This window comes from Emydura macquarii, unplaced genomic scaffold (genome assembly GCF_026122565.2).
Source record: "Emydura macquarii macquarii isolate MOO-44397 ecotype Brisbane River unplaced genomic scaffold, CSIRO-AGI_Emac_v2 contig_2292, whole genome shotgun sequence".
Lineage (NCBI taxonomy): Eukaryota > Metazoa > Chordata > Testudines > Chelidae > Emydura > Emydura macquarii.
In genome coordinates this window covers 1,821,934-1,849,817 of record NW_027132429.1, presented here as the reverse complement: position 1 = coordinate 1,849,817, position 27,884 = coordinate 1,821,934, and the positions used below count along the sequence as shown (strand labels likewise).

General features: G+C 55.4%; 1 protein-coding gene across 1 annotated transcript in view; it reads left to right on the top strand.

The window, feature by feature from the left end:
* CACNA1A (calcium voltage-gated channel subunit alpha1 A) overlaps nt 1-27,884 on the top strand; it is a 141,424-nt gene that overhangs the window by 28,339 nt on the left and 85,201 nt on the right. Inside the window, exons 2-6 of the mRNA XM_067560509.1 lie at nt 1,394-1,499; nt 2,489-2,628; nt 24,512-24,603; nt 25,399-25,551; nt 27,072-27,259. Coding sequence (XP_067416610.1) covers nt 1,394-1,499; nt 2,489-2,628; nt 24,512-24,603; nt 25,399-25,551; nt 27,072-27,259 — 679 coding nt within the window. The remainder of the gene's footprint in view (nt 1-1,393; nt 1,500-2,488; nt 2,629-24,511; nt 24,604-25,398; nt 25,552-27,071; nt 27,260-27,884) is intronic.

Here is a 27,884-nt window from a genome sequence, read left to right as displayed (position 1 = left end):
CCCTGCCTTTCATGTTCTCCCCACAAACATATCCACCCCCACCCCCCGAAGCACATGTGCTTCCCCCCAGACACAAGCTTAATATTCTTCTCTCTCTCCATTGTCCAGCGCCAACCAAGCAACCCTGCTCCGTTTGCCCACGAGTGTCTCAATGCTCCTCCCCGGATGGAGGGGCGCCCCCTGCATCAGAGTCCTTGGGGGAGCTGTGTGGGGAGACTGGAGAGGTGAAGAAATCTGCTGGCACAACTGAGAGACTGACCCATTCTGGGGAGGAGTGCGGCTTTGGGTTGGGATGGGGGAAGGGAGCCCAGGGTGTTTGTTTCATGCAAAAGATTTAAGCGACTCACAGAGCTGGATGGCTCTTTTTCACCTTCCTTCTCGCTCCCTCTGTCTCTCTTGCCCTGCATGTCCCTGGTCCTCTCTCCTCTGACTTCTCCGGTATCGGCTCAGCTCCCAGAGGCCACTGATTCAGGCCGTTTTCCCCACAAACCAATCAATGGACAGGAAGCTCCCGCAGCAAGCTCTAATTCTGAGCAGCTGATGGGAGACAGAGCACACTGAAGTCCAAACTTCTGCCCCCCCCGAACTGGGCCAGCCCCAGCTGCTCAGCATGTTTCTGCTGCTTTCTTCCCAATGTTTAGCTCAGCTGCTGAGATCAGGTTAACCCCTTTTATGCAGAAACGCAGCATGGGATGGTGCTGGAAAGGGGGCTTATTGGATGCATGAGCCAAGAGCCTAGAAACGCATGTACACTGCATCCCACGCTCAGAAGCTTCCCTAGCTAAGGCTCTGAGCCCCCCTCTTCACTCCCCTTGCAGAGGGCGCAAAACATGCAGGGAGGGGAAGTGATTTGCCCGTGGTCACAGGCAGAGCCAGGCATAGAACTCAGTTCGCTGCTCTGAGCCCTAGACTCCCCTCTCAGAGTCAGGTACCAACCCCGCCTCTCCTGACACCCAGTCCTAGGCTTCAGCTGCCAATTCATGCTTCCTGTCCGGGAGTTCTCCTCCCCTGCCCCGCAGAAGGGCAATCAGGGTAAAGCAGGCCGATCCTGGGGAGTAGGACCTGGAAAGTGCTCTGACAGGGCTCCACACACCAATGAGCTCCATGGGGGAGAGGCCATCAGGTTGAGTGGGCCAGCGAGGTAGTCTGGGGAGAGGTCTGACGGCTGGGTGGATCTGGGCTCTGGAGACGCCATCTGCCCCTGCAGCTGCTGCTGGGAATTGGGGGGACCTGGGTATTTCTGTCTGCAGACCCCCTTGGACAGACATGACCCTGCACAGAGCAGCGCCCTCGGGAGAGCTGAACTCAAGACCTCGAGGCATAAGGGCCTTCTTGCTCCTAGCGCTTACATGGGGCCAACCCGAGAACTGAGCTTTCCTTGACTCTGCTGCACTCCTTTTGAATACATGATTTTAGCTACTATCATAGCGAACTGCATTGTTCTTGCTCTGGAGCAGCACCTGCCAGATGAAGACAAGACCCCGATGTCAGAGCGACTGGTGAGTTGGGCTTTTCTTGCTTGCTTTCAGATCTAGATTAACCCAAGTTCTCCAGTATTTAGGGCTTGTGTATATTGGGAAATTGACCGGAATAACTGCCCATCTGGGCACTCTTATTCCAGAGTATGTTTGTCCACACATGGAGTTACTCCAGAACAGCTACTGCACTTCAAATTCAACCCTACCTTATTCTGGGATAACTTCCCCATGCAGACGAGCCTTTAGGCCACTGCACCAGGGTGGGCTGCCTTTCTATCCCCCTGTAGAGCTGTCCTCTTTATGTCCTGCTTTCTGCCCTTACACTGGGAGCTGGGACAGTGGCACATGCCTTCCACACAACTGCTTCAGTTCCCATGTCCCTCCGGACCCAGGCTGTATTATCTCTGCAGCAGCTTGTCCTAGATTCCTCCTTACCCAGGCCGTGAAAATCTGAGCCAGCCTGGAAAGTGGCAGCTGTTTCCATTCTGGATCTGGGGCTTCTAGGAATCTTGGGGGTGGATTTTTGATCGTCTGTCTGTCTATCTCCGTTCGTCTCTTTCTCTCTCTATTTTTGGGTACCCCAGACCCACTTAGAGCTGAAAAACCCCAGTTTTTCACATCCATTCTGACATTCACACCATCCCCTCTCTGTCAGACCCTCTTCCCTTATGCTGCCAGCTGTGGGAGGAGAGTATGGTCTAGCAGTCACAGCATGGGAGAACCAGTGACTTCTGGGCTCTGGACCTGCTCTGGGAAAAGAATGTGATCTAGTGGTTAGAGCAGGGGTCTGAGAACCAGGACTCCTGTGTTTCTCTCCTGCCATTTCACCATGGTGTGGCCAGAGGCAAGTCCCTTCCCCTCTCTGTGCCTCAGTTTCCCCACATCTCACAGTGGCTTGTGAGGTTTCATGAGTGGCCATCAAGTGCTTTAAGACCCTATAGAAGCACAAGAACTGTTACTGTTTTCATTACGATCATCATCTGCGTTTCCCACCCTCCTCTCTCCCCCAGGATGACACGGAACCGTATTTCATCGGAATCTTTTGTTTTGAGGCTGGAATTAAAATAATCGCCTTAGGATTTGCTTTCCACAAAGGCTCCTATCTGAGGAACGGCTGGAATGTGATGGACTTCGTGGTGGTTCTCACCGGGTGAGTAGCTCTTTTTTATCCTCTGTGTCTGTTGGCTGGTCACGTGCAGAGCAGGGTACAAACGATGTGTTTTCTTGAACCAGGGGGGAAGTAGCAAGGTCTAATGGTTGTCTGGTGAGCACAGCAGTCAGACTGGGAGTCAGGACACTTGAATTCAATTCCCAGATTAGCAGGGAATGGTGTCTAGTGGCTAGAGTCGCTGATGGGCAGTTGGGTTCTGTTCCCGCTTCTGCCGCTGTCTGTATTGCCCTGGGCAGATCTGTGTGTCTCACTTTCCCAAAGCGGTTGTGAGGGTTAATTAGTTAATGTGTGTACAGTGTTTAGAAGCTGGAGCGGGAGACAGAAGGGCTGAGTGGCATTATTAAAGCACGGGCGGAGCTGCTTGGCTGCCATGCTGCATTTCCACTCTAGTCAGGTTCCCAGTGCTTCATATCCCCGCTGCTTTGCAACCTGTTTGGAAGTTTTAGGGCTGTGGAACAAAAGCCTCTCTCTGCTAGTGCTGAGACATTATTGCTGCTGGGGTGATTGGAGCTAACGGGCCTTTATTTGTCACAGATCCCTTGCCCTGATGAGCTCTGGGACCCCCTTTCAGCCGGCCGCATTTGCAAGAGAACCCCATTGAGATCATGCAGTAGTTCTCTGCAGTTTAACTTCCCTATGGCTTCCGGCTTCTGTGCCTCTGTCACTGCCTCTCCACGGGGCTGTGGAATTGATGGCTGATGCGTGTTTGAGTTGTTTCTTCATCGTGTCTAGTATTTCTCTGGGTTTATCTGCTGGGCAGCGCTTGCGTTTGGATAACTCCTGGATAAATAAGCTGTGTTTCCATTGTGCTGGCTTGCATCATTTTTCACTCTTGAGCTCTGCGTGACGGTCGCCTGCTGGAAATTTTTTCTTCTCTCCATTCTGGAATATACAATGTTTCTTGGTGAAGAGGAACATGGCAACGTTGCCTATTAGTCAGAGCAGCAGACTGGGGAGCCACGACTCAGGTTCTGTTTTCATATCTGGGAAGGAGTGTGGTCCAGAAGTTAGGGTCAGAAGGACTCCTGGGTTCTATCCCAGCCCTGGGAGGATTGATCTAGTGGTTAAATCAGGGTGGGGGGCTGGGAGTTAAGGCTCTTGGTTCTTCCATTGGCTTGCTGGGGGCATGTTGCTTCACTTGTCCCTTATCTACTTCATGTCATGGGAGCAAATGTTTATAAAGCGCTTGCAGACACTCAACATCTGGTATATTGCTAGTGGTTGGGGTGTGGTTTCCTTCTTCACACTTCAGCTGGTATTGCTCCAATATTGTTTGCGTTGGGTTTTTCTTTGCACGGTTTTGATTGTGTACCTTGTGCGTCTCTTGTGGTGGTCACCATAATTGCTGCCTGGGCCAGGTTTGCATGAACACTTTGAATGCCCTGCTGCGGCTGGCTTTCCTTCTTACCGCAGGGTTTTCACGAGATACGTTCCGTGACGGTTTGTGTTACCTTTGGGGACACAGCAGTTGCTCTCCCGGCAGCAGGTGTCATTTCTTTTACTACTTCATGCCTTGGCTCTTGTCCATATGATAGATTTTGAAGCAATAAGTTGAGGCCACAGGGCAAGGGACTTACCTCACACAGGACGCGTTATGTCCCCTAGCACGGCTCTGCCTGGGGCATGCTGCTGAGATACAACGGGCTTTGTGGTGGGATTCCTAGTGCATTTATTAGGATTTGGAGAAGCTGTGGAATGAATGGGTCATAAAGGCCCAACTCCCCTCTCCCCTGCAAGGTGTCCCTCCAGGAACAGTCAGTGTCCTGAACCTCTCCCTAGCCACAGAATTCACCCAAGGGTCCCATCGCATCCAGCCATTGCATTTGGAGTCACCTCGGGTCTCCCCTTTACTTGGAACACCTGGTGCTTAAGTGCTCCAGCAATAGGGCCAATATGAGTCCCTAGCTAAAGGGTTATCACTGGTCTGAACCTGATCTGTGCTGCTGCCTGGGTTGTCCCTTGCTTCTGTGCTGTGCCTGGGGTCATAGGCCGGGGCTAGGGGTGTGTTATCCTTTCGCCACCCCACTGCTCTTGTCGAGTCTACACATCTCCCTGGGGAGATGTTCCCAGATTCCCAGATTAGCAGGGAGTGGTGTCTAGTGGCTAGAGTCGCTGATGGGCAGTTGGGTTCTGTTCCCGCTTCTGCCGCTGTCTGTATTGCCCTGGGCAGATCTTTGTGTCTCACTATGATGTTTGACTCCTTCCCATCCCCTGGCATGCTGCGGGGTTTTGTCCCTCACAAAGCCATGATGGGTAAGAGAAGACGCGGAAGGCCAGCTCGTCACCTGGTGTAAACCAGCAGCTCTCCATTAAAGTCAGCGGTGTGATGACCATTTACATCAGCTGGGGATCTAGCTCCAAGTTTATTTGGCCAAAAAGTTGTCCCTTGGAGCCAGGGCAGGCCTGCAGACTCTGTCTACACTAGGCACTGCAACAAGATGTTACTTGAAATGCTTTGATCTTCCAACGCCCAGGCATTGTGTGGTTGCAGTGGTTGAGTGCCATGCCTGGAGTGGGGGCTGCAGACCTGATGTTGTCAGCAATGGTTTCTTCTCAGCACAGACAGGAAGCCACAAGTTCTGCGGTCGCTGCAGGTCAGCCGGTCACCCATGCCCCTTCCCACATGGCAGTGTGGAAATTACCCAGCGGCCCTGGGGCTGGGCACTGAGGTGTTTCAGGAGTCACAGAGGGCAGTGGCATGACCATAGCTTGGGGAAATGGGGGGTCACTGCACTGAGACACCTGGTTCTGCCCTAAGCAGTGTTGCTGGGTGAGGGCTGAGCGAGGCTGGGGGCTGGAAATGGGCCTGGGAAGAAAGGCAGCCACGTCTCAAGAACTTCACGACCCCCTGGCAGGCAGGGAAACGCGTCAGATAAAACGACTGGCTCCGTATGAGTCACCCAGCTCTGAGACGAATGCTCCTGGGACTGGGGAGATCAGTCACCCTCCCCAGCACTGGGAGGAAGGGCTCCTCCAGCTGGGAGATGCTGGACAGCTGGGGCTGGGGGAGAGGGGAAGCTAAGGGCAGTCAACGCCCCTCGTAATGGGCGATTAGTCTGGCTGCCACCGAGAGGGTCAAGGCGACGCAGCCCCTCCCAGAGGCACTTCTAGTTCAGTAGAACCTCTCCTGGGCTCCCACTCGTCCCCTCACCTTGCTCCCCTCTTCCACTCGCCCCGCGCCTCCTGCTCCAGCACCCGGCATCTTGTGCCGTCATTTACACCCGTGCGAAGGGCGGGTCGAACCCTCCTGGCCCGATCAGCCGTGTTTCATGCCTGCGTGTAAATGGCTGCGTAGCGTGCTCAGCAACAGGGTCCTTCAGCCATCTGTCTGTCTCCTGTCCGTCCTTCCCCCTCCCTCGCTGCCGCTCTCCTGCCTTTCCCTGAGCTCCTCTGCTCATGACTTATAAAACCAGCGGCTGTTTGCGAGCAGCCGCACTGAAAGGGTCGTGGCTCCCCGGCCGCCCTCCCTGCCTCAGTTTCCACCATGGCTTCTAGTCTAAAAATGGGGGTGTCTGGACGGAGGAGATCGGACGCAGGGTCCTGTCTCCCCAGGCGTCATTAATGGCCACATGGGAGCTGGGTCGTTCTGGGTCATCGGAACCGCAGCCCAGCCAACAGCGCAGCGCCCCCTGCTGCCATGCTGGGGCACTGCAGTCAGCTCTGGTTCCGAGGGGAGAGCACCCCTTACTGAGCCCCCCACCCGCACTGCCTGGGGCTAGGTCCCTGGCGCATTCACTTTGCCCCTAGTGGGTGCAGAATAACAGAGCCGCCAGGCACAGGCAGACCCTGCTCGAGAGGAGCCGCAAGCGAGGAACCGAATCCCCCAGGGCTGGGGCACTCACGGGCTGTGACAAGCTGCAGAAAGCAGCTGCCACCTCCTCCGCCTTCCCTGGTCACCCGGGCAATGGTGGCTGCTCTAGGTGTGGTTGCTCCTTAGCTCCCGCAGGGTGGGAAGACAGATCTCTGAGGTCCCCTTGGAAACGGGGCTATGGGGGAGAGGGGCTGCTCTGGCCTTCCTGCTCCCCATCCTTCCTCGGCGCCACAGTGAGGAATCCCAGCCCCTCTCCCGAGGGAGAGGCTCCGATTAGTGCTGCTGCAGGTTTGCTAGGCTAATGGCTTCTTCCTCACCAGCACAGTGTGTGTGTGTGGGGGGGGAGCTGCAGGGGAGACTGGCGGGCGGGCCGCGGAAATCTCGTTAGAAGAGAGAGAGCGGCTGAGGCTCCTGGAGGCTGGAGGGATACCTGCACTGGTGCTGTCCTCAGCCCCGGGGGGCCGGAGACCATGGGCTGTGTGTGACTTGGGGTGAGAGAAGAAGGGAGCACGTGGGATGGTTCCCAAATCTGGCCTTTCCTTGGGCCTGGGGATCAATTTGCTGGGGAAGAGCCAAACTCCTGTTGCTGTGTCTCTTGCAGATGGGGGGCGCGCTCATTTGTGTGCCTTCAGATTTAAAAGCCCAAACCCACGAAGGAGTGTCAGAGCACAGCCGCTGACCTGCGTAAAGCGTGGGTCCCAGAGCCCGAGGCAGGGACTAGGGAGTCTGCCTGTGCACGGGACCAGCAGAGTCAGGCTGTGATGGGCCAACTGGGGACACAGTTCCCAGTGCCCTGGGTTCCCCACTGCACACACCCTGCCCCCACCCATCCCCAAGAGGGGACTGTTAGCAAGAGGCGACCTCAGGGCTCCCGTGATTCAAATCACGATACCTCGCTAGGCCAACCTGCAGTGGTGTGAAATGTCAGGGGCTGCTCTGCGTGCGTGTGCGTGCGTGTGCGTGCAGCTGTATCTGTGCACACCAGTGCACTATACGTGGGGAACATTCGTGTGTGTGTGGGCCGTGTGTACACATGTACATGTATGTTCATGAGGCAGTTTGATGAATGTGTATGTGTGCAGGCCCTGTTGTATGTGTGCAGGCCCTGTTGTATGTGTGCAGGCCCTGCTGGCTCCCCTCCCCATACAGTGTGAACATAATGGTGTGGTGCACGTTTGTGCACGAGGCACATGCGTGCATGTGTACTCAGACGTGTGAGGTAGTGTGGTGCTCTGTGCACATGTGCATGTTCATGGTGTGCTTGCCCGTGCATAGTTTGTGCCCAGCGGCTGGGGTGCCTAGTGAACGTCTGTTCACACGGGCGATGTCATGGCATGCAGGTGTGAGCGCCTGTGCTGGGCATCGCTCTCCCAAGCCTCCCACCCTGATCTCGCCAGCGTAAACTGCACCCCCCTCTGAGGAGGAGCCTCCAGCTAGCTCAGATCCGTCGGTGTTTGCTCCCACCCTGGCCTCCCCTCCTGCAGCTGCCGTGCGGAGCAAGGAAAGGGGGGGCCACTCATGAAAACCGTACCTCTCTCCCCACGTCCTCGGCAGAGCTGAGCTGGTTAGTATGCCAGGCAGCGCGGTCCCTGATTAGGGAGTCCTCCCTGTGCTAGTACCTTATAGGTGCTTTCCAGACGTGCCCAGCATGCAGAGGGAGGCATCTTCGCCTGAATGAAAGAAAGCAGAGAGGCGTGGGAAAGAGGGGAGCCCGGAGGATGCAGGGAGGCTCTGGCAGTGGAAGGAGTTATTGATCTTCTGCCTTGTCACTGGGGTCCTTGCCTGCCAGGCCTTGCAGCCGCTCGATGGGCAGCCCTGGGTGCGCAGGATGCAGTTGGCATTTTTAGGGTCAGGAAGAGGCAAGATTTGGGCAGCAGAGGCGCAGTTCTCGGCACAGCAGCGCGGGCGCAAGCGTGTGCCGTGTTTGAGTGCCTAAAGGAACTGTTCCCAGCGCCCGAGCGGGATCTGGGTGGCGTCGGAGGCAGTTCAGTGGAGACCTCTGCTCAGTATGCAGTTGTGGTGAGCAAATCAAACACCATGTTCGGCCGCGTGAGGAAGGGGACGGAGGATCCCGCGGCGGGTCTGTCGCCGTTGCATTCACGAGGGCGGGGGACGCTAGCGCGGCTTTCCCTGCTGAAGCTCGTACTGTCATGGCTCCGCTACGCCAGCGCCCAAGCTGGCCAGATTAAAGCTAGGTTGGCTACCTCTCCCTGAGTGCAGTGTAGACAAGCGGGACAATATTCCAATGTCTTTATAGAAATCAATGCCTGGCCTCTTCTGGACAGCCCCGGACAGCCCCATCTCCAGCAAGATAGTGCAGAGCAAGAGGGCTTCAGAGAAGACTGATTGGATGCCTGGACAAACGCCCCCATGGAGAGAGATTGGAAAGTGTGGGATTGTTGCCTTAGAGAGGAGGCTAATAAGAGGGGAAGCGATAAACCTCTGTACCAGGGGTCCCCAAACTATGGCCCGCTGGCCGCACCCGGCCCACCAACACATTTTGACCAGCTCGCTGAGTCCAGTGGCATTGCAATTACATGCAGCCCTTCATAACATAATGCAGGGGTCAGCAACCTTTCACAAGTGGCCTGCCACGTCTTCATTCCCCCCTCCTGGCCCCGCCCCTTCCCTTCCCTCCGCCCCTCTCCCACGTGACGTGGGCCCAGCACCCTGGCCAGGAGCCGCTCCCGCCCCAAGCAGCACCACACGGCAGCCACTCCCCCTTCCTGACTCCGCCCCCACCCCTCTCCCACGTGACGTGGGCCCAGTGCCCTGGCCGGGACCCACTCTGGCCCACCATAAGAGCAAGCCTGAGTGATATGGTCCTGGCAGCTGAAAGTCTGGGGACCCCTGCTCTGTACAATAGTGACTGGTCATCCCCGTCTCAGAACACGAGAGCAAGGGGACAGTCGATTACATTCGAAGGGGCAAATTCAGCACTGATTAGGTGTAGCTGGTCCGTGGAACTCTCTGCCACATGATGTCATTGAGATTGAGAATTTAGCAAGATTCAGAGGGGGATTGGATGTTTGTATGAAGCAGAGTCATAACAGTTAATACTGACAAAAATGTCAGAAGACCTCTGGCTATTAGAGACCAGTGTGACACCTATGTGGGGGGGCAGGTTGCCTCAGATCTGCTTGCTGTGGGGGTCTTCCATCTGCCTCTGAGCATCTGCTACTGACCAGTATCGGGGACAAGAAACTGGGCTAGATGCACCTCAGGTCTGATCCAGTCTGGCAGCTCCTGGGTTCCTATGTTGTCTGTGTGTGTATGACTGCCCCGTCCCTATGATTATTTATTTGGTGTATCATGGTAGCACCTAGGAGCCCCAGGTGTGGGCCAGGACCACATTGTGTTAGGCCCTGTACGTTATTTATTAGGTGTATGACACTAGCTCCTAGGAGCCCCAGTTAGGGACCAGGACTCCATTGTGCTGGGCACTGTACAAACACAGAAGAAAATGATGGTTCCTGCTCGAAAGAACTTCCAATGTGAGCATGTTCATGTAGACGAGTGTGAGTGTGGCCTTTGTGTTCTGAACATACGTAATCTATGCCGATGCGTCGGGGCAGTGTGTGTGTGTGTGTGTGTGTGTGAGTGAGAAATGCTTCCTTCAGTGCATGTGTGTGTTTTCATTGACTGGACTGTAAATTGTGTGTGGCCAGGGTGTGTGTGTCGGGAATGTATTGGAAATGGTTCTGCAGGGAGGCTTTGTGTGTAAGGAGCACAGGAGTTTGGAGGTGGGGTGTGTGCATGAATGTATGTAGATGTGGGAGGAGCATGAGTGTCTAAGGAGCACACGTGTGTGTGTGTGTGTGTGTGTGTGTGTGTACGCATGCACAGGCAGAGTCTGTGTCTGAGTGTGGGGCAGAGCTGAGCCTGTCTTTGATCCCTAGTATCATCAGTCCCTCCGGGAGCTGGGGAAGTCCCCTCCCGGGAAGTGCTCTCAGTGAGACGTTAATTACTGCCTCTGCCTTTGCTCCATTGTCCTGCCTTCCCAGGGCTCTGTGCTGCTCTGCTGTTTAATGCTGTCACAATATTTTATTGCAAAGCTGCCTGCCCACCTTCCCCGAAATTGCGTCTCTCCTGCCTCAGTGCTGAGGCCTGCACATTGCAAGAAAGACACACCCTGCTCTGCGCTCTCTCTGCCTCTGGCATTCCTGGGGCCCCTGCTGTCTGCTGCACCAGATCAGACCCTGCCCCATCAAATTCATTATCCTGCCCTCAGCAATGGCCAATACCTAATGCCTCAGAGGAAGACAACCACTTTCTTCCCAATGCACTGGGGCAGGCAGGAGTCCTTCCTGACCGTGTGGTGATCTGCGAGGGCCTTGTAGCATCAGAGTTGATTACCCCGACCTTCCCTGCAGAACCAAAGTGATTAATGGCCACAGAGATGAATGGTCCCTTAATAATTCAGTCTCAGTATCTGACCTGAGGATATCTGTCTGTGTAATCTATTTATCTGTTTCTCCGTTGCTCTGTGCACCCACCTCTCTATCTCCATATGCACCCTCTATCTATCTGTTTATTCACGTCATCATCACCTCTTCCCCTCTCCTATTTTGATTTCCCTGGGCTGACTGCCTGCCATTGGAAGGAGACTTTCCTTTTATTGGTTCGATGCTCTAAAGTCACCAATTGTTGGAGCAGCAACCATCTCTCCCCTTGACTCCCAGGTAGTGAGAATGACTCTGGATCCACATCAGCACGTGCACCTCTTCCCATGACAGGGTGACCCCTACACTGGTGTGTGTGCAGGCTCCCTGCAGACAGATCCTGTGCCCTGACTCAGGAAAGGGCTACATTCAGCCCTTGGATTCGGTGAGTTTCAGCCCAGCTGAGATCAGGGTGTGATGCTGGTGGTACTGTTTCCCAAAGAGCTGTGAGCCTGTCACACCCCTAGTGCCGGGGAGGGGGTAAGCCCTAACTCTGGGGCTGAACTAGGGTGCTCTGCTTTGGTTCACAAGGGTGAGGCGTGTGTCTGGAGCGCAGAAGGTTTGGTGGTCTGTCCCTGCCGCGGTTCATGTGCAGCTCTGCTGTCTTGTCCATTGCACAGCTCTGCTCCAGCCCCTGTGAATGTTGGTGACTCCCTACAACATAGGAGAGTTGCTGCTGGGTCCCAGGCTCTTCTATCCAGCTGGCCCCCAGCCCCCTGGTATCTGACACTGATGAATTAACATAATAGCCCTATCCTACAGATGGGGAAACTGAGGCATGGAGGGACTTGCTCTCACTGTCTGTGGCAGAGCCAGGAAATTCAAACCCTGCTTGGCTGAGTCCCAACCCAGCACCTTAGCCACAGGCCCATCCCTCCTCCCCAGTGCTGCGGGTCTGTGAATTTGACTTTTCTCCAGGCTGAGCCTTCCAAGGACCCCTCTTGTGTTTCATCCTGAATCCTTTGCCGCTAGCACAGCCCGTTCCCACGGCCGCTGCTTCCTGAGGGGTTGCCGGGTGCCGTTTGTCTGGCATCTTGACTCTGCATTGTTCCGCTCCCAGAGCCCTCGCCCCCTCCACTCACCAGAGCCTTTGATTAGGCCCTGTCTGGATGCTCTAAATGTCAGCCAGGCCCGATCAAAGCCAAACAGAAACCCAGCTCTGGGTTCTGCTGATGGATCAGAAGGCTGCTGCATCTAACGGATCGGCAGGGGGGTGCCTCTTAAAGGGCCATTGCAGAAGGCGCTGTGACCTTTCTCCCTTTCTCTACATTTGCCTTTTCTGTCTTCCCTCTTTCGGTTTCACACCCCTCTTTTCTCGCCGTGGTTGCACGCTCCCCCTTTCCCAGACACACTCCTTTTCGTCCCCCTCCCTTCCCTGCCTCTCTCCCTCAATCTGTTGCAATGTCTCATCTCTTGGCTTTACTAACAGCTTCATTCACTTAAGGCCCAGATTCGTCTCTGGGCTGCTGCAGTCTAGCCAGGGACCAATAGGAGCTGGCCCTGCGTCTCCCTGTTCTGGCGCTGTTGGGGCTGGTTCAGAGCTCTGTGGGTCTTGCCGCAGCCAGGAAATAGCGAGGGCAGACGCGCGCCAGCCTCACCTCCTCCTGTCCCTGACCCACCCCGACATGCGCCCTGCACTTGGGGGCGGGGAGGGTGCGTTACAGCAACGGGGAATCAGGCCCTCTTGTCTCTCTCTCTGTGTCGTCTCCCACCCAGGCCCTGCTCTGCAGGGGGTGGGGGCACAGGCAGGCTGGTCATGTCGAGCTCCTGTACCCAGCGCAGGTTGTAGGACTTCTGCCCTCTCCGCAGTGTCTGCCCTAGTTCCTCCGCCTGTCTCAGGCTGTCTCCTTGTGTCTCCGGCCGCCCGTCTGATCATGTCACTTCCATTCGGCTCCTGTTCCGAGTCCCTGAGCGGCACTCGCCAGACCCTCCCCACCCCAGCAGTTACTTTGAGGCCATTTGCTCAGAGCTTTGGAGAGCACGGACCAGGGCACATGGAGTCTGGCCCCGGGGGGCACAGGCGGCAATGCATGTGGAGCTGGTGTGCTCTGGGGATGTGCAAGGGGTGTCGGGGTGTTGGGTGGGGAGCAGGAGTGGGCCAGGTGGGGTGTGGGGTAATGTGGACCCCACCAGAGTGCCTCAACCCTGTCCACGGCAGCCAGGGGCCGCTCTGTGGGTAGCCTTCACAGAGGCTGAGGGCTCCCCCCATAGCAGGCTGTGTGCAGGACACTGACAAACTGGGGCTGGGTAAGTGGTAATGGGGGGATATCAGTCTGCCCTGCCCAGGCTCCTCCTGTCCTGTGGCTGAGCAGATTCTGTCTCCCCCTTAAAAGGGGAACCTCACCTGGTTTTCCCCCTACGCCTGGGCAGAACGGGGCTTGCCCGAGTCCCCAACGCTTCCATCAGCTCCTCTCTCTGCCTCCCCGGGCCCTGGCAGCCTGCTCCCTCCAGGATCCTCTGCCCCGGGCTAGGGGTAGGTGTGAGCAGCGCAGGAACCTGCCCCAGGCCTGTCTGTGCCCATCACTTCAGGTGGCTCCCAGTACCTGCTAACACTAAGGGGGAGAGATCGTCCACAGGCGCAGGATGGCAGCCATGGGGTGAAGGGCTGAAAGGAAAGGTCGCAAAGGCAGTGCCTCTGGGACGTGTGGAACAAGGCTGATCTAGCTGGCTCTCCAGTGCCACCCCCACCCCTCTGTCTGTCTCTGTCTCAGCCCTGCAGTGGGACCACCCCACCGGGGATGGTAGAGGCTGCTGGCAAGGGGGCTGGTTTGCACCCGTGGTGCTGGTGGGTTTTGTGACATGGACATCTCTTCACTAGCCTCTGGGCTGAGACCCGCCCCCTCCCCAGCTGCTGGCACCCGGGGGCTGGCGGACAAAGCGCTGGGGAATGACTGTACGGATGGTTGCCCCGGCTGCAGGAGTCAGAGAGTTCAAGGCCAGACGGGGCTATCAGATCCTCTAGTGTGACCTCCTGTCCAGCCCAAGCCACCAGCGCTCCCCGCCACCTGCACACCAAGCCCAACAACCGGGATTGGACAAAAGCATCCCAGCTCTCAGGAGACAAAACTGGTGTGTGCCACCAGTGACGGGGATCTGTGCCCACCCACTGCACCGGGGGAGAACCCTGCATCGGCTGCGGGGATGGGCTAGACAGGCACCGGGCCGGGGCTGGCCTGCCGCTGTGGGGGAACACAGGCGGGTACGAGGGGCGTGAGGCTGTGCTAATGGGTGTGTTTGGGGTGCGGCTCTCTGGTGACATCCCTGATCTCGCTGCCCCGGCAGGCTTGCACGGCTGCTCTCTCAGAACTGGCTCCCCATGGTACATGCCGGTGGGGACAGGGAGGAGCAGGGACAGCTGCCAGGGAGCTTTGGCATCCCATTGCCAAGCCAACATCATTCCGGGTGGAAGGACCTGCCTGGAGGCTCTGACGGGGTCACGGTGGGCGGGGGGCTCTGCAGGGGGTTGTGTTAGGGGAGGGCACGGGGGTATGCCAGGTGCCCTTTGACGTAGTGTGCGAAGGAGACGGGGGAGGAGGGCGCAGCAGCGTCTGTTCTCTGTTGCGGATGGAGCTCCGCGGGGGAAGCGAAAGAGGGAAAGAGAAAAAGGAGAAAAGGAAGGACAGAGTGGAGGGGAAGGAGAGGAGAAATGCAGTGACAGGCAGAGCCCCAGGGCCGGCTCCACCCTCCGTCCCAGCCGCGCCACGACTCTGACCGAGGGCAGCAGAACTGATCTCTTGTGTCTGAGCCCAGCCTGGCGCATTCCTGCCCGCAGCAAGGGCATGGCGCAACTGTAGCCGGTGCAGCCGGGCTCGCCAGCGCATCGGTGCACGCTCACAGGCACACGGGGCTCTCACACACCTACGTGGGCCTGCAGAGCTCACACCCAGCCACTTGCACTGCCACACAGGCACCCGGAGTACATACACACACACAGGCACATGGAATGCACACCCATTTCATACACACTTGCACACACATATGCAGGCACACAAACTTTACACGCTCACAGTGTTATTGCACTTCTGGTTTGTAGTGGAGCAGGATCGTTGTGCCAGGCGCTGCACAAACACACGTGGAGCTACAGCCCCTGCCCTGAGGAGCTTACAGTGGAAGGGGGTGCGCAGGCGAGATTTTCCACGGGGCTCTGCTCCCATGTGGGCACCATATAAGTAGGCCACACCTCTCGGGTGCACATTGGGTGCTGGATTGTTTGGAAAATGTAGCCTCATTGGAGCTGCTGGGATCCAGGGCAAACTCCCCATGCCCAGTCACACACGGCGCGCACACCCACGTCAGCACGCACGCTTCCCCCCCACACTGCCCCTTGCCCAGCGCAGATGACGACTCCGCGTGAAAACATGAAGCAATAACCGACACCGACCCCTGGTGGAGACCCTTCCTCGGGCTGTGGTCACACACAGCTTTGCTTGTCTGCCGTACTGCAGGCACACGGGGCACAACGTCACGTGCTCTTCCGCACCTTCCGCAGGATTTATACAAGGCATGGTGCCATGTACATGCACTTCACTGTGTTCGTCCTGGGCACGACGTCCCCGCTCCTCACGCCCTACGTTCATATACGGTACCAGGCCTGCCACCGTCACACTGGCTGCCGTTCCACATGCCCTCCCACTTGTGCTGCACGGTATTCACGTTGTACTCCTGTACTCCTGTACCCCTGCCACACTGTGTGTACATCGCAGATGATGCCCACACATCCTTTCATGCCTGCTGCCCCATGTATTTTACCGGCATTGGTGCTTTTTCACACCTGCCACACTGCCTCACACGCAGAGGGCCAAATTCTGCTCCCCTTTTCACCCATAAAGCCACATCATCATCACAAACCTGTAACTTGTTTGGCTTCACACGAGGTCCCTCCAACAGACCTATCCTGGGTGAGGTTGGCCTGTGGGTCTCTGCTACACGGAGAATGTATCCCCCAGACAACGGGCTGAGAGGGGTCTCCCAGACTCCCCACTCTTCCAGAGAACTGTGCTTCTGATACTACATCCAGGCTGCTCGCATGCCTCATCACCGTCCCTCTCAGACACCCACACACCCAGCCAACCCTGGGGCACTCATCTGCCATGCTGCGAGGAAGGGCAGGGCTCCCACAAGACTGTGGTAAGAGCAGCCAGGATAGGACTGGAAGCCTAGATACACTGGTGCTGTGTGCGAGATAAAAACGTGAGCTACGGTGGATTACAGAGAGAATAAAACTGGTGGGGGATGTGTTTAGGGAGAGAGAGAGAGAGAGAGAATTTGTGTAGAAAAATACGTTGCCTTGGGTTGGACGCATCCACTAAAGAAGAGACTGCCACGGTTGAGCTGCCATTGCTTTGAGACACAAAGTGAAGGAGGATCCTGTATGCAGTGAAGTGGGGTTGTGGGGAGGTGGAGTGGAACTGGCCGGCCAGGTGAACACTCAGACTCTTGGGCAGCGTGTCACAGGATCTTTCATGACCACCGCTGGTCAGGGCCCTGGTGTAGCAGCTCCTTGAGAGCACGGAGCTGCCAGCAGCACTGCATCCCAAGCGCTGGGCTCAGCCCTGGCCAGGCAGGAGAGCAGCACGACAGAGGCACCCATGCTACTCACTGACTGCGTGGCAGATCTTTGATGGCCTCCCCTCTCCGGGGTGGTCGTATCCCATTGTCCTTAGCTTGGGAGAGGGGGTAGGGGAATGATAGCAGTGACCTATCCCACGAGCCCAGACGATGGGTACCATCCTGCAATGCCAGCTCTCCCCTCTTCCAGCCCTCCTCGCCTTCACTCCACCATCTGCCCCTGGGTCCTAGGGAAGGCACATTTTCCCTTCCTCCTCCACCCATCACACACAGGCTGCTGATTGTATGAATGAGATGGGGCTTGTCACCAAGGCAACAAGCATGAATGAGCACAGGAAGGTAACCCTGGAGACTGTGTGAATGGGAAATGGCCAGTTGCTATGGAGATCTGGTAAATGGGAAGAGACCCTCTGGCATGACAGAGACTGGGATAAGCAGCATGGCTACTCCCAGCTACCTAAACGAGGGTGGGGAAGGAAATGGGGGCCTGTGGTTAGAGTAGGGCACTAGGACGCCTGGGTTCTGTTCCCACTTCTGGGAGAAAGTGGGGTATAGTGGTTAGAGCTGGTACCACTCAGTGTCAGGATGTCTGGGTTCTATTCCCAGTTCTGGGAGGGGATCGTGGTTAGAGCAGAGGACTGTGGGGCAGGATGCTTGGGTTCTAGTACTTCCTCTGAGAAATCCTGAAGCTGCCTTATGTGGCAGGAGACACCCCCACTTCTCCCCCCCAACAAGTGTGAGCAGGAAGAACATGATACACAAAAGTCCTGGTGCCTTGTCAGGATATGAGAAACCCACTCTGTGGGAGTCCAGCCCCATCACCCTCCAGTAATGCCCTGAGCAATGCCAGGCATTCTGTGTCTCTGGTTTGTGACCTAGCCCTCCTGAAAGAGGTTAGGGTGGCCCAGCTTTTGCTTTCTATTGGCCACAGAGCCGGGGCGGTTTGGCTGGACAGCCCTTTTCCCCAGCTGGCTTTGATTTCCTGCTAGAGGGCTTTGGCAAAGCCTTAATTCCCGCTCAGTCCCTGAGGAAAGGTCTACATTGCAGCTGGGAGCGTGCCTCCCAGCCTGGGGAGAAAGACCTGCCCTAGCTCTGCTCCGACTCGCACACTAGAGAGAGACGTGTGGATGTTGCGGCACGAGTGGCGGCTCGGACTAGTCACCTGAGCTAGGGCCAGGGGCGGGTGGGCTTGGACTCAGATGTACTTTGCGCTGGAGCTGGACTTGAATCAAAGAAATGTAGGGCTGAAAGGGACCTCAGGAGGCCTTCTAATCCCCCTGCCTGCACTGGGACAGGATAAGAATATCTAGACCATCCCTGACCTGTGCCTGCCTCACCTGTTCTTAAAACCCACAGCCCAGATGAGAACATCCCTCAAAGCAACAGCAGGACCCTGCTATGGTGGTTTCAGCCTCATTTCATACATTTCAGGACCGGAAGGGACTGTTGTGGTTATCTAGTCTGACTTCCTGCAGGACACAGGCCAGAGAACCCAGCCCATGATTCCTCTTTGAACTCGGGGGTATTTTTTAGAAAGACATCCAGTCTTGATTAAAGACGCCAAGCGATGGAGAATTTGCGGTTTCTAGTTTCTTTCTGGTTCTTTCATTCCCGCACATGATGCTGTCTTGTTCAGGTTCCCAAACAGACAGGACAGTGTTTCGGTCCATCCCCAACACCTGTTTTCTCTGACCTTTTTTAACAGTAAAGCTACGAAGCCACTGTGTGCTGTGACCCTAGCATTGCCTGTAAGCTCCATAACATCATGCTGGGTCTGTAGGGTGGATGGGAGATGGCTAAGGGTAGGGCAGGGAGTGGTGTGGGTGCCCCTGTAGGGGACTCCTGCCCCTTTGACCGCAGTGCTGCAGTGTGCTGCTGTCAGTAGAATGAGATGTACCCGCCAAGGTGTTGACTGTGTGCTAGTCTACGCTTCAAACGTGCAGCGCTTCCACTGCGTCACTGGAAGCGCACTTGTGTAGCTGCTCACGTAGGTGGTTTAGCTCTGTCGGCGGGCGAGCCGACACAGCGCTGTCCACCCTAGTGCTTACGCCAGCAAAACTTACGTTGCTCAAGGGTGTGTTTTTACACCCCTGAGCGACAAAAATTTTGCTGGCGTATGTGCTAGTATAGACAAGGCCTATGTGTGGCTATTAAAGCTCCTGCTGGAGGTGTTAAGTGTAAGCCCATTCATTTCACAGCCCCATTCCTGGTGGTGGTCCAGTTAGAAAGGTTTAGGCAGATTGATTAAGCCATTGCAGAGCCCTTTTAAATTGTCATGTCACCTGCCATCCCCGCAGTGGCTGTGTTTTATCATTTGGTGAGCAAATCCTTTATAGTATTGCTGGGCATTGTTAAACAGCGGCTGTGCCCTACCCCAGAGATGGCTGCATATCAGCACTAATATTCCAGTAGGGCATTATTGTGCAGCTTTTAAACAGCCACTGTGCCCCACCCCAGAGGAGGTTGCATTTCAGTGATCCTGGCATATAATTGATGTCTCCAGTTATGGTCTTCGGGTTGAAAGGTGGCCAGAAGCGTTAGTTAGGATTACCCTGGATCCCTGCTGCAGGGAAGATTTTCACACTGCCCCAGGGTGCCAGCATTTTGCTGGCCCCCTTTTTTGTTCATCCTGCCACCTTTTCCTTCCCAGCTCCAGGGAGGTGAGAGCAATTTCACCCCAGATGCTTTTACGGGAGAGGCTGTCAACATTCACATTCAGCGCGTCTATAAATATACTCCTGCCGATCGTATGTAGACACCAAAGGCCATGGTGGCCTTGCTAATTCTGTAATTAAAAATAGCAAAATGCAGAAGCCAGTGGGAAGCGCCTGTCAGTTCCTGCATCTAACCTGCCTCCGTCTCCTGCCGGCTTTGAGGGCTGTGCCCCTGTGGGCCGGCGCCACCACTTGGTCGGCCAGCCGCACTGCAGGCAGGAGCTTGATTTTAGAGTTGACGCTGCAGGGATTGTTGGGCCCGACTCTGCTCGGGTGTAAATCAGCAGCGAGGCCATTGAGGTCAGTGCAGCAGCTGCAGAGACAGAGCCTGCTCAGGGCTGGAGTGGATGGTCCAGGGTTTCACTGAACGTGGGCCAGTGGAAACAAAGGGAACAGGGCTGCTCAGGGCGTGCAGTCACCCTCCAGCATCACCCACAGCACAGCCACACAAATACAGCATCCTAGAGCACAAGACACACAACACAGCCACACAAATACAGCATCGTACAGCGCCAGACACACAGCACAGCCACACAAATACAGCATCGTACAGCGCCAGACACACAGCACAGCCACACAAATACAGCATCGTACAGCGCCAGACACACAGCACAGCCACACAAATACAGCATCCTAGAGCGCCAGACACACAGCACAGCCACACAAATACAGCATCGTACAGCGCCAGACACACAGCACAGCCACACAAATACAGCATCGTACAGCGCCAGACACACAGCACAGCCACACAAATACAGCATCGTACAGCGCCAGACACACAGCACAGCCACACAAATACAGCATCCTAGAGCACAAGACACACAACACAGCCACACAAATACAGTATCCTAGCGCCAGACACACAACACAGCCACACAAATACAGCATCCTAGAGCGCCAGACACACAACACAGCCACACAAATACAGGATCCTAGCGCCAGACACACAACACAGCCACACAAATACAGCATCGTACAGCGCCAGACACACAACACAGCCACACAAATACAGCATTGTACAGCGCCAGACACACAGCACAGCCACACAAATACAGCATCGTACAGCGCCAGACACACAGCACAGCCACACAAATACAGCATCGTACAGCGCCAGACACACAGCACAGCCACACAAATACAGCATCCTAGAGCACAAGACACACAACACAGCCACACAAATACAGCATCGTACAGCGCCAGACACACAGCACAGCCACACAAATACAGCATCCTAGAGCACAAGACACACAGCACAGCCACACAAATACAGCATCCTAGCGCCAGACACACAACACAGCCACACAAATACAGCATCCTAGCGCCAGACACACAACACAGCCACACAAATACAGCATCGTACAGCGCCAGACACACAGCACAGCCACACAAATACAGCATCATACAGCGCCAGACACACAGCACAGCCACACAAATACAGCATCGTACAGCGCCAGACACACAGCACAGCCACACAAATACAGCATCGTACAGCGCCAGACACACAACACAGCCACACAAATACAGCATCCTAGAGCGCCAGACACACAGCACAGCCACACAAATACAGCATCCTAGCGCCAGACACACAACACAGCCACACAAATACAGCATCCTAGAGCACAAGACACACAACACAGCCACACAAATACAGCATCCTAGCGCCAGACACACAACACAGCCACACAAATACAGCATCGTACAGCGCCAGACACACAGCACAGCCACACAAATACAGCATCGTACAGCGCCAGACACACAGCACAGCCACACAAATACAGCATCCTAGCGCCAGACACACAACACAGCCACACAAATACAGCATCCTAGCGCCAGACACACAGCACAGCCACACAAATACAGCATCCTAGCGCCAGACACACAACACAGCCACACAAATACAGCATCCTAGAGCACAAGACACACAACACAGCCACACAAATACAGCATCCTAGCGCCAGACACACAACACAGCCACACAAATACAGCATCCTAGAGCGCCAGACACACAGCACAGCCACACAAATACAGCATCCTAGCGCCAGACACACAACACAGCCACACAAATACAGCATCCTAGAGCACAAGACACACAACACAGCCACACAAATACAGCATCCTAGCGCCAGACACACAACACAGCCACACAAATACAGCATCCTAGAGCGCCAGACACACAGCACAGCCACACAAATACAGCATCCTAGCGCCAGACACACAACACAGCCACACAAATACAGCATCCTAGAGCGCCAGACACACAACACAGCCACACAAATACAGCATCCTAGAGCGCCAGACACACAGCACAGCCACACAAATACAGCATCCTAGCGCCAGACACACAACACAACCACACAAATACAGCATCCTAGAGCGCCAGACACACAACACAGCCACACAAATACAGCATCCTAGCGCCAGACACACAACACAGCCACACAAATACAGCATCCTAGAGCGCCAGACACACAACACAACCACACAAATACAGCATCCTAGAATGCCAGACACACAGCACAGCCACACAAATACAGCATCCTAGAGCACAAGACACACAACACAGCCACACAAATACAGCATCCTAGCGCCAGACACACAACACAGCCACACAAATACAGCATCCTAGCGCCAGACACACAACACAACCACACAAATACAGCATCCTAGAGCGCCAGACACACAACACAGCCACACAAATACAGCATCCTAGAGTGCCAGACACACAGCACAGCCACACAAATACAGCATCCTAGAGCACAAGACACACAACACAGCCACACAAATACAGCATCCTAGCGCCAGACACACAACACAGCCACACAAATACAGCATCCTAGAGCGCCAGACACACAACACAGCCACACAAATACAGCATCCTAGAGTGCCAGACACACAGCACAGCCACACAAATACAGCATCCTAGAGCACAAGACACACAACACAGCCACACAAATACAGCATCCTAGCGCCAGACACACAACACAGCCACACAAATACTGCATCCTAGAGCGCCAGACACACAACACAGCCACACAAATACAGGATCCTAGAGCGCCAGACACACAACACAGCCACACAAATACAGGATCCTAGCGCCAGAGACACAACACAGCCACACAAATACAGCATCCTAGAGCGCCAGACACACAACACAGCCACACAAATACAGCATCCTAGCGCCAGACACACAACACAGCCACACAAATACAGCATCCTAGAGCGCCAGACACACAACACAGCCACACAAATACAGCATCCTGGCATGCAAGACACACAACACACGCAACCACACAAATACAGCATCCTAGAGCGCAAAACACACAACACACAGAGCAGGCATATTTGTGTGGCTGTGTGTGTTGTGTGACCTGCGCTCTAGGGTGTTCTATTTGTGTGGCTGTGTTGTGTGTCTGGCGCTTGCAACGGTGTACGCGCCAGATACACAACAACACAGCCACACAAATACTGCATCCTAGAGGAGTGTGTTTTCTCATCTGTGAACCAGATCTGAGGCACACACTGCCCCAGGGGGCTTGTGACAGACACAGTTTTAATCTCTCAGGGATGTGTTTAGAAGAGGCTTGATTCCAGACCTGAGCAAATCTACAGCTGATCACAATCTGCCTCCCAGCATATCTAGACCCTCAAGCTTTGTGTGGAGATGGTGGGGGCAGGACCCGGGTTAGCCACTGGTGTTCCAAACCTGGGTGAGGTTCATCTCCAAGCAGGTGTTCTCAGGAGTGGCCCCAAAAGGTCCTTCCCTTCCTGCATCCACCCAGATCTAAAGCTGACCCTGGCAATGAGAGCCCAGGAGGCAGCATCTCTGAGCTACACTCACTGGGGAGAGGGCTGGAAGTGTGTGGCTCTAGCTCTCTGTTTATCACACACGCCCCTCTCTCTCTAGTTTGCCTTTTGCTGATTCACGTCTCGTAGCCAGGAGGGATAGAAGCTTTGTAACCAGAGTTACTTATTGAACCCCCGTGATTCAGCTTTTAATTATCGTAAGAAAGAGAGAAACACAGAGCTGGATTAACTCAAATTTCCAGAGCCATTTTCATCCCAAGAGATCTAAATACGGAACAATTCACTTTCCTTCGAAATGCAGCCACTTCTGGAGGGGGTGAAAGTGGCAGCTGTGTAATAGCTTCACAGCAGCACTGTACAGGGATGAGTTACAGCCACTTCAAGGGTAGAAGGTGGCTGCTGATTAACATCCACCCAGCAACGCTACTCAAGAGTTGAGGTCAGAGGTAATGGAGAGTCCTCTGTCCGACTGGAACTGCGGGAAGCACTTGAAGGGAGCTGACTCTGACTTGGAATATGGCCAGGACACTGGAGTTAATGCCTTTAATCTAGAATGATATTGGGCTAATGAAACCAGTTATGGGTCTGATCTGAAATGCTCAGTGCTGTGGCCTGAGCGTGTTTGTGTGTTATTACCAGCACACTGAAGCCATCTGTGCCATTATCCCGTCTGAATTCACAAGCTAAGTATATGCAGGCCTGGACATTACTTGGAGAGGAAGGAAAACCCAGGGGCTGAGGTGGGGGTTTCTCTAGGGAGCACTCTCCCCGGTGAGTCAGTGCTGAGCCCATTGCCTCAGTGTGGTGTAAAGGATAGAGTGTGACCTTCTCAGTCTGACTGAGATGATGCTGGATGGGCCCCTTCTTCCAGGAGATGAAACCAAGCTCTTGTCAGCTTCTGCTCACGGGATCCTGGGGCACGTTTCCTAAAGAGTCGGGGTGTTAGCTCCAATATTTTGGCCAATTGTCAAGACGCATAATTGCATTCTGCCTCCTTCCACTCCCCCTGGCTTTTCACATGGAGATCGGATTATTCACTTCCGGAGCAGCTGTGCGGTATTGCCAGGCGCCGTTAACCAGCTGCAGCGCCCCTCCATGCTGAGCAAGTTCTTCCTGTGTCTTCTTCTGTTACAAAGCGCTTTGGGAGCCTTGGAAAGAATGTGCTGAAGAGGAGGAGGGTGATTTTAGTCTTTCATAAAGCAGGCACCCTTCACTTCAGCCAATCACAGCCAGGACTCCTAGGTCCTTTCCCTGGCTCTGGTGGAGGCTGGGGGTCTGAACAGGGGAGCTGGGCGTCAGGTCTCCTGGGTTCTGTTCCCAGCTCTGCCATTGACTTGTTTATGTGAGGGTAGAATTTGACCCAACTTGAGGGTCTTGGGTGCCCAGTTTCAGTGAGGCCCCTTCTTCCCCCCAGGTCCCACTGTCGCCCGTCCGCACGCGCCTTTCTTCCCCCTCTCAGGGCAGGGGGCCCCACTTCCCAGCACATCTCTTATTTTGTCTCTCTCCCCTTGCATCTCTTGCAGCATCTTGGCGAAAGTCGGCTCCGACTTTGATCTGCGAACACTGCGAGCAGTTCGTGTGCTCCGGCCGCTAAAACTGGTGTCGGGGATCCCAAGTAAGTGAGTCAGTGTGCTGCCCCATGGGCCCTGGGATCCAGCCGGTCCCTGTCATCTCCCATGGGACCTGGCACCCAACCCTGGGCCAGGTTATCTCCCATGGGACCCAGAACCCAACCCTGGGCTGGGCTCTGTCATCCCCCAATGGGTCCCAGCACCCAACCTTGGACCCTGCCATCGTCCCATGAGACCCAGCTCCCAGTGGTAGCCCTGCCACTCTCATGCTGAAGCTGGGAGCTGCTGCAGAGAAAGGCTTTTGAAGAGCATGTCTGACCTTGTGTGCTCAGAGAGTGGCTATTGCTGGTCTCTGAAGCACTTCTCTGTTTGTCAACATCAATCTGGGACTTAGGAGTCCAGATCCAAATGGCCCCACTTGGGGGGGGTCTCTCCAGTGCTGCCTAGAAGGGGATGACCCCCTCCGTGATGCCTGATTGCAACAGTGTCTAGAGCCCTAGTCAGGGAGAGGAGCACACTGTGCTGGGCGCTGTACATTTATTAGGTATATTAATGTAGTGCCTAGGCGCCCCAGTCAGAGAGCAGGAGCCCATTGTGCTAGGTGCTGTACAAACACAGAACAAAAAGACAAGCCTTGTCCCGAGAGCTTCCAATCTAACTAATCTAGTGCCTCCTGGTTTGGGGTGTCAGGGCTGAGCCCAGGATCCCTGGCGGGGTGTCCACACAGCTGTGCAGCGAGGGACTGTCCCCTCGCTGCTCCAGGCACCCAGAATTCCAGGGCCCTGCCTTTGCTGTGGGAGCTGCCGTCTGACACCCTGTCTCTCCCTCTTCCTCCCCAGGTTTACAAGTCGTTCTGAAGTCCATCATGAAGGCTATGATACCTCTGCTACAAATTGGCCTCCTCTTGTTTTTTGCAATCCTTATTTTTGCAATCATAGGATTAGAATTTTATATGGGAAAATTTCACACCACCTGCTTTGACTTGGTGACAGGTAGGTCCAGTGCCCGCATCCCTTTCCCCTGCGTTCGGATCAGGGGTCCCGTAGGTGAGTGATGCAGGGAACTGCAGGGGCCAGGCAGCAGGAAGGGGCCAGCACAAGCTCCCTTTACTTGCACGCACAGCGAGGAATGTCTGTCTAGCCGGGAACTGGGAGCTAAGACACCCGGGTTCTAGGCCCAGCTCTCTGTGGGGAAGGGCTTAGAGCAGGATGCTTGAGACTGGGGGGCTCTAGTCCCAGCTGTCAGAGGGAACATGGTCTAAGGACTAGCGCAGGGAGCCAGGACAGCTGGGTTCTAGCCCACGCACTGGCACTGACCTGCGGTGTGGCCTCAGGCAAGTCACTTCCCCTCTCTGAGCCTCAGTTTCCCCTTCTACAGCGTGGAGGTCGTGCTGACATGAACCAAGGCTAGACGAATGAATCTCTGTAAAGGGCTTGAAGAGCCTCGGTGGACAGTCCCAGTCCTTGTGGTGTCTGAGAGAAGGTGGCATGAACCCAGCTGGCACCGGCCCTGTGGGCAACCCCCACCCATGGGTGTCAGCACCTTCCCTGGCCAAGTGTTCCAGGGTGCGGGTTAGCATGTGCCTCTCATCCCCACTATTCTCTTTCCTTCTCTCTCTCCCGCTCCTCCCTGGGCCCCTGGCCTGCGCTCAATATGGAATGGCCTAATTATTTCCGTCCCCTGATGAAGATGGTGTTAATTGAGGGAGAGCTATTTCTGCAAGGCGGCCATGTCACGGCTGTAGAAACGAGAAGTGGGAGGGAAAGGAGGACGCTCTGCTACCTGCAGGGTCCCAGGCAGTCTGACTCTCCCAGCAGACACAAGAGAAGTGGCTCTGATGTGCATTTGCAAATGTGGACATTCAAATCCTGGCTTCCCACGGGGTGGAGGGAACCAGCCCTCAGAGCAGGGCCCCGGCTGGGGTCACCCCAGGGACTGTCCCCTCCCTGCACCAGGCCAGGCTATCTGGGATTGAGGTGCCGGGAACTCAGCTCAGGATCCCAGCAGGGTCTCCCTAAGGCACTGCAGAGAGGGACTGTCCCCTCCCTGCTCTGGGAGAAGAGATGCTAGACCAGGACCCAGAAGACCGAGGTCCAGCATGGCCTCCCTGTGTAACTGGGCAAGTCCTTTGTGTCTCTGCTCCCCATCTGTGCAATGCAGTTAATACCCCAGGTGGCAGCTGGTAGATCCAGGAATGACTTTGAGATGCTGAGGGCCGGATAAATAGGAGGGAAGGGTCTGGATGATGGAGCTCAGCGTGGGGACCCCAGTTCCCTTCAGAGAGGGAGTGGGTCTGCTGGGAGCTTGCCAGCGCTGTACACAGGGTGGCTGTCTGTGTTGCCTGGCAGCATTTGTGGTCCAGGTAGGGAGAACCCCTTGGCTTTTGCCTACCAGCCCCTAGGATTAGCTGCCTGCCATGAGGTTGTCCACCAGCCGTGGGGTTACTTGACTTCTGCAGGGCTGCCCACCTGCCTCCAGGGTATCAGTCCTGTTTTCTTTCCCCACCCTGCAGGCGAAATGAAGGTCGAAGTTCCATGTGGGACAGAAGAACCAGCCCGCATGTGCCCCAATGGGACCGAATGCCGTGAGTACTGGGAAGGCCCGAATTACGGGATCACGCAGTTCGATAACATCCTGTTTGCTGTGCTGACTGTCTTCCAGTGTATCACCATGGAAGGGTGGACCGACCTCCTTTATTATGTGAGTCCCTGCCTGCAGCAGCCCCTGGCTCTAAGGCCTCCACTGCCTGGGATCAGGGGGGCAGGGGACAGGGCAGGACACGCGTGAGGGGTCGGGGGTTTCCTTCACAGATTGCTTTTCACTGCTTGGGTAAAGAAGCTGTGCTCAGTGGTCTGAACAGAACGCCCAGACTCAGAACTGCTGGGTTCTCTGCTGAGTCTGCAGCTGACTTACGGTTTGGTCAGGGGGAAGTCGCAGCCCTGCTCAGTGCCTCAGTTTCCCCATCTGTAAAATGGGGGTGATGATCTCACAGGGTGAGTTCATTAGTTAATGGTTGTAAAGCATTTTGATCTGCCTGCTACCCTTACTAACTGCACTGCAGGGTTGCTGCACCCACCCAGCCCAGGCTTCATCTCTACAATCCACCCCGTATGAACACTGGCTCTGCTGTGCCTACCTGGCCCTGGCCCTGGCCCTGGCCTGTGGAATCACGGCATCCCCTGGACAGAGGCACAAATCTTCTTGGCCAAAACAACCCATTGCTCAGCTCTGAGTTGTTCGAGTGAGATCAGAACGGACCTGGCTGTTCACAAGCTCTGAATCAACTGGGGCATGTTCTCAGCTGGGCCGATAACCATACGGAGAT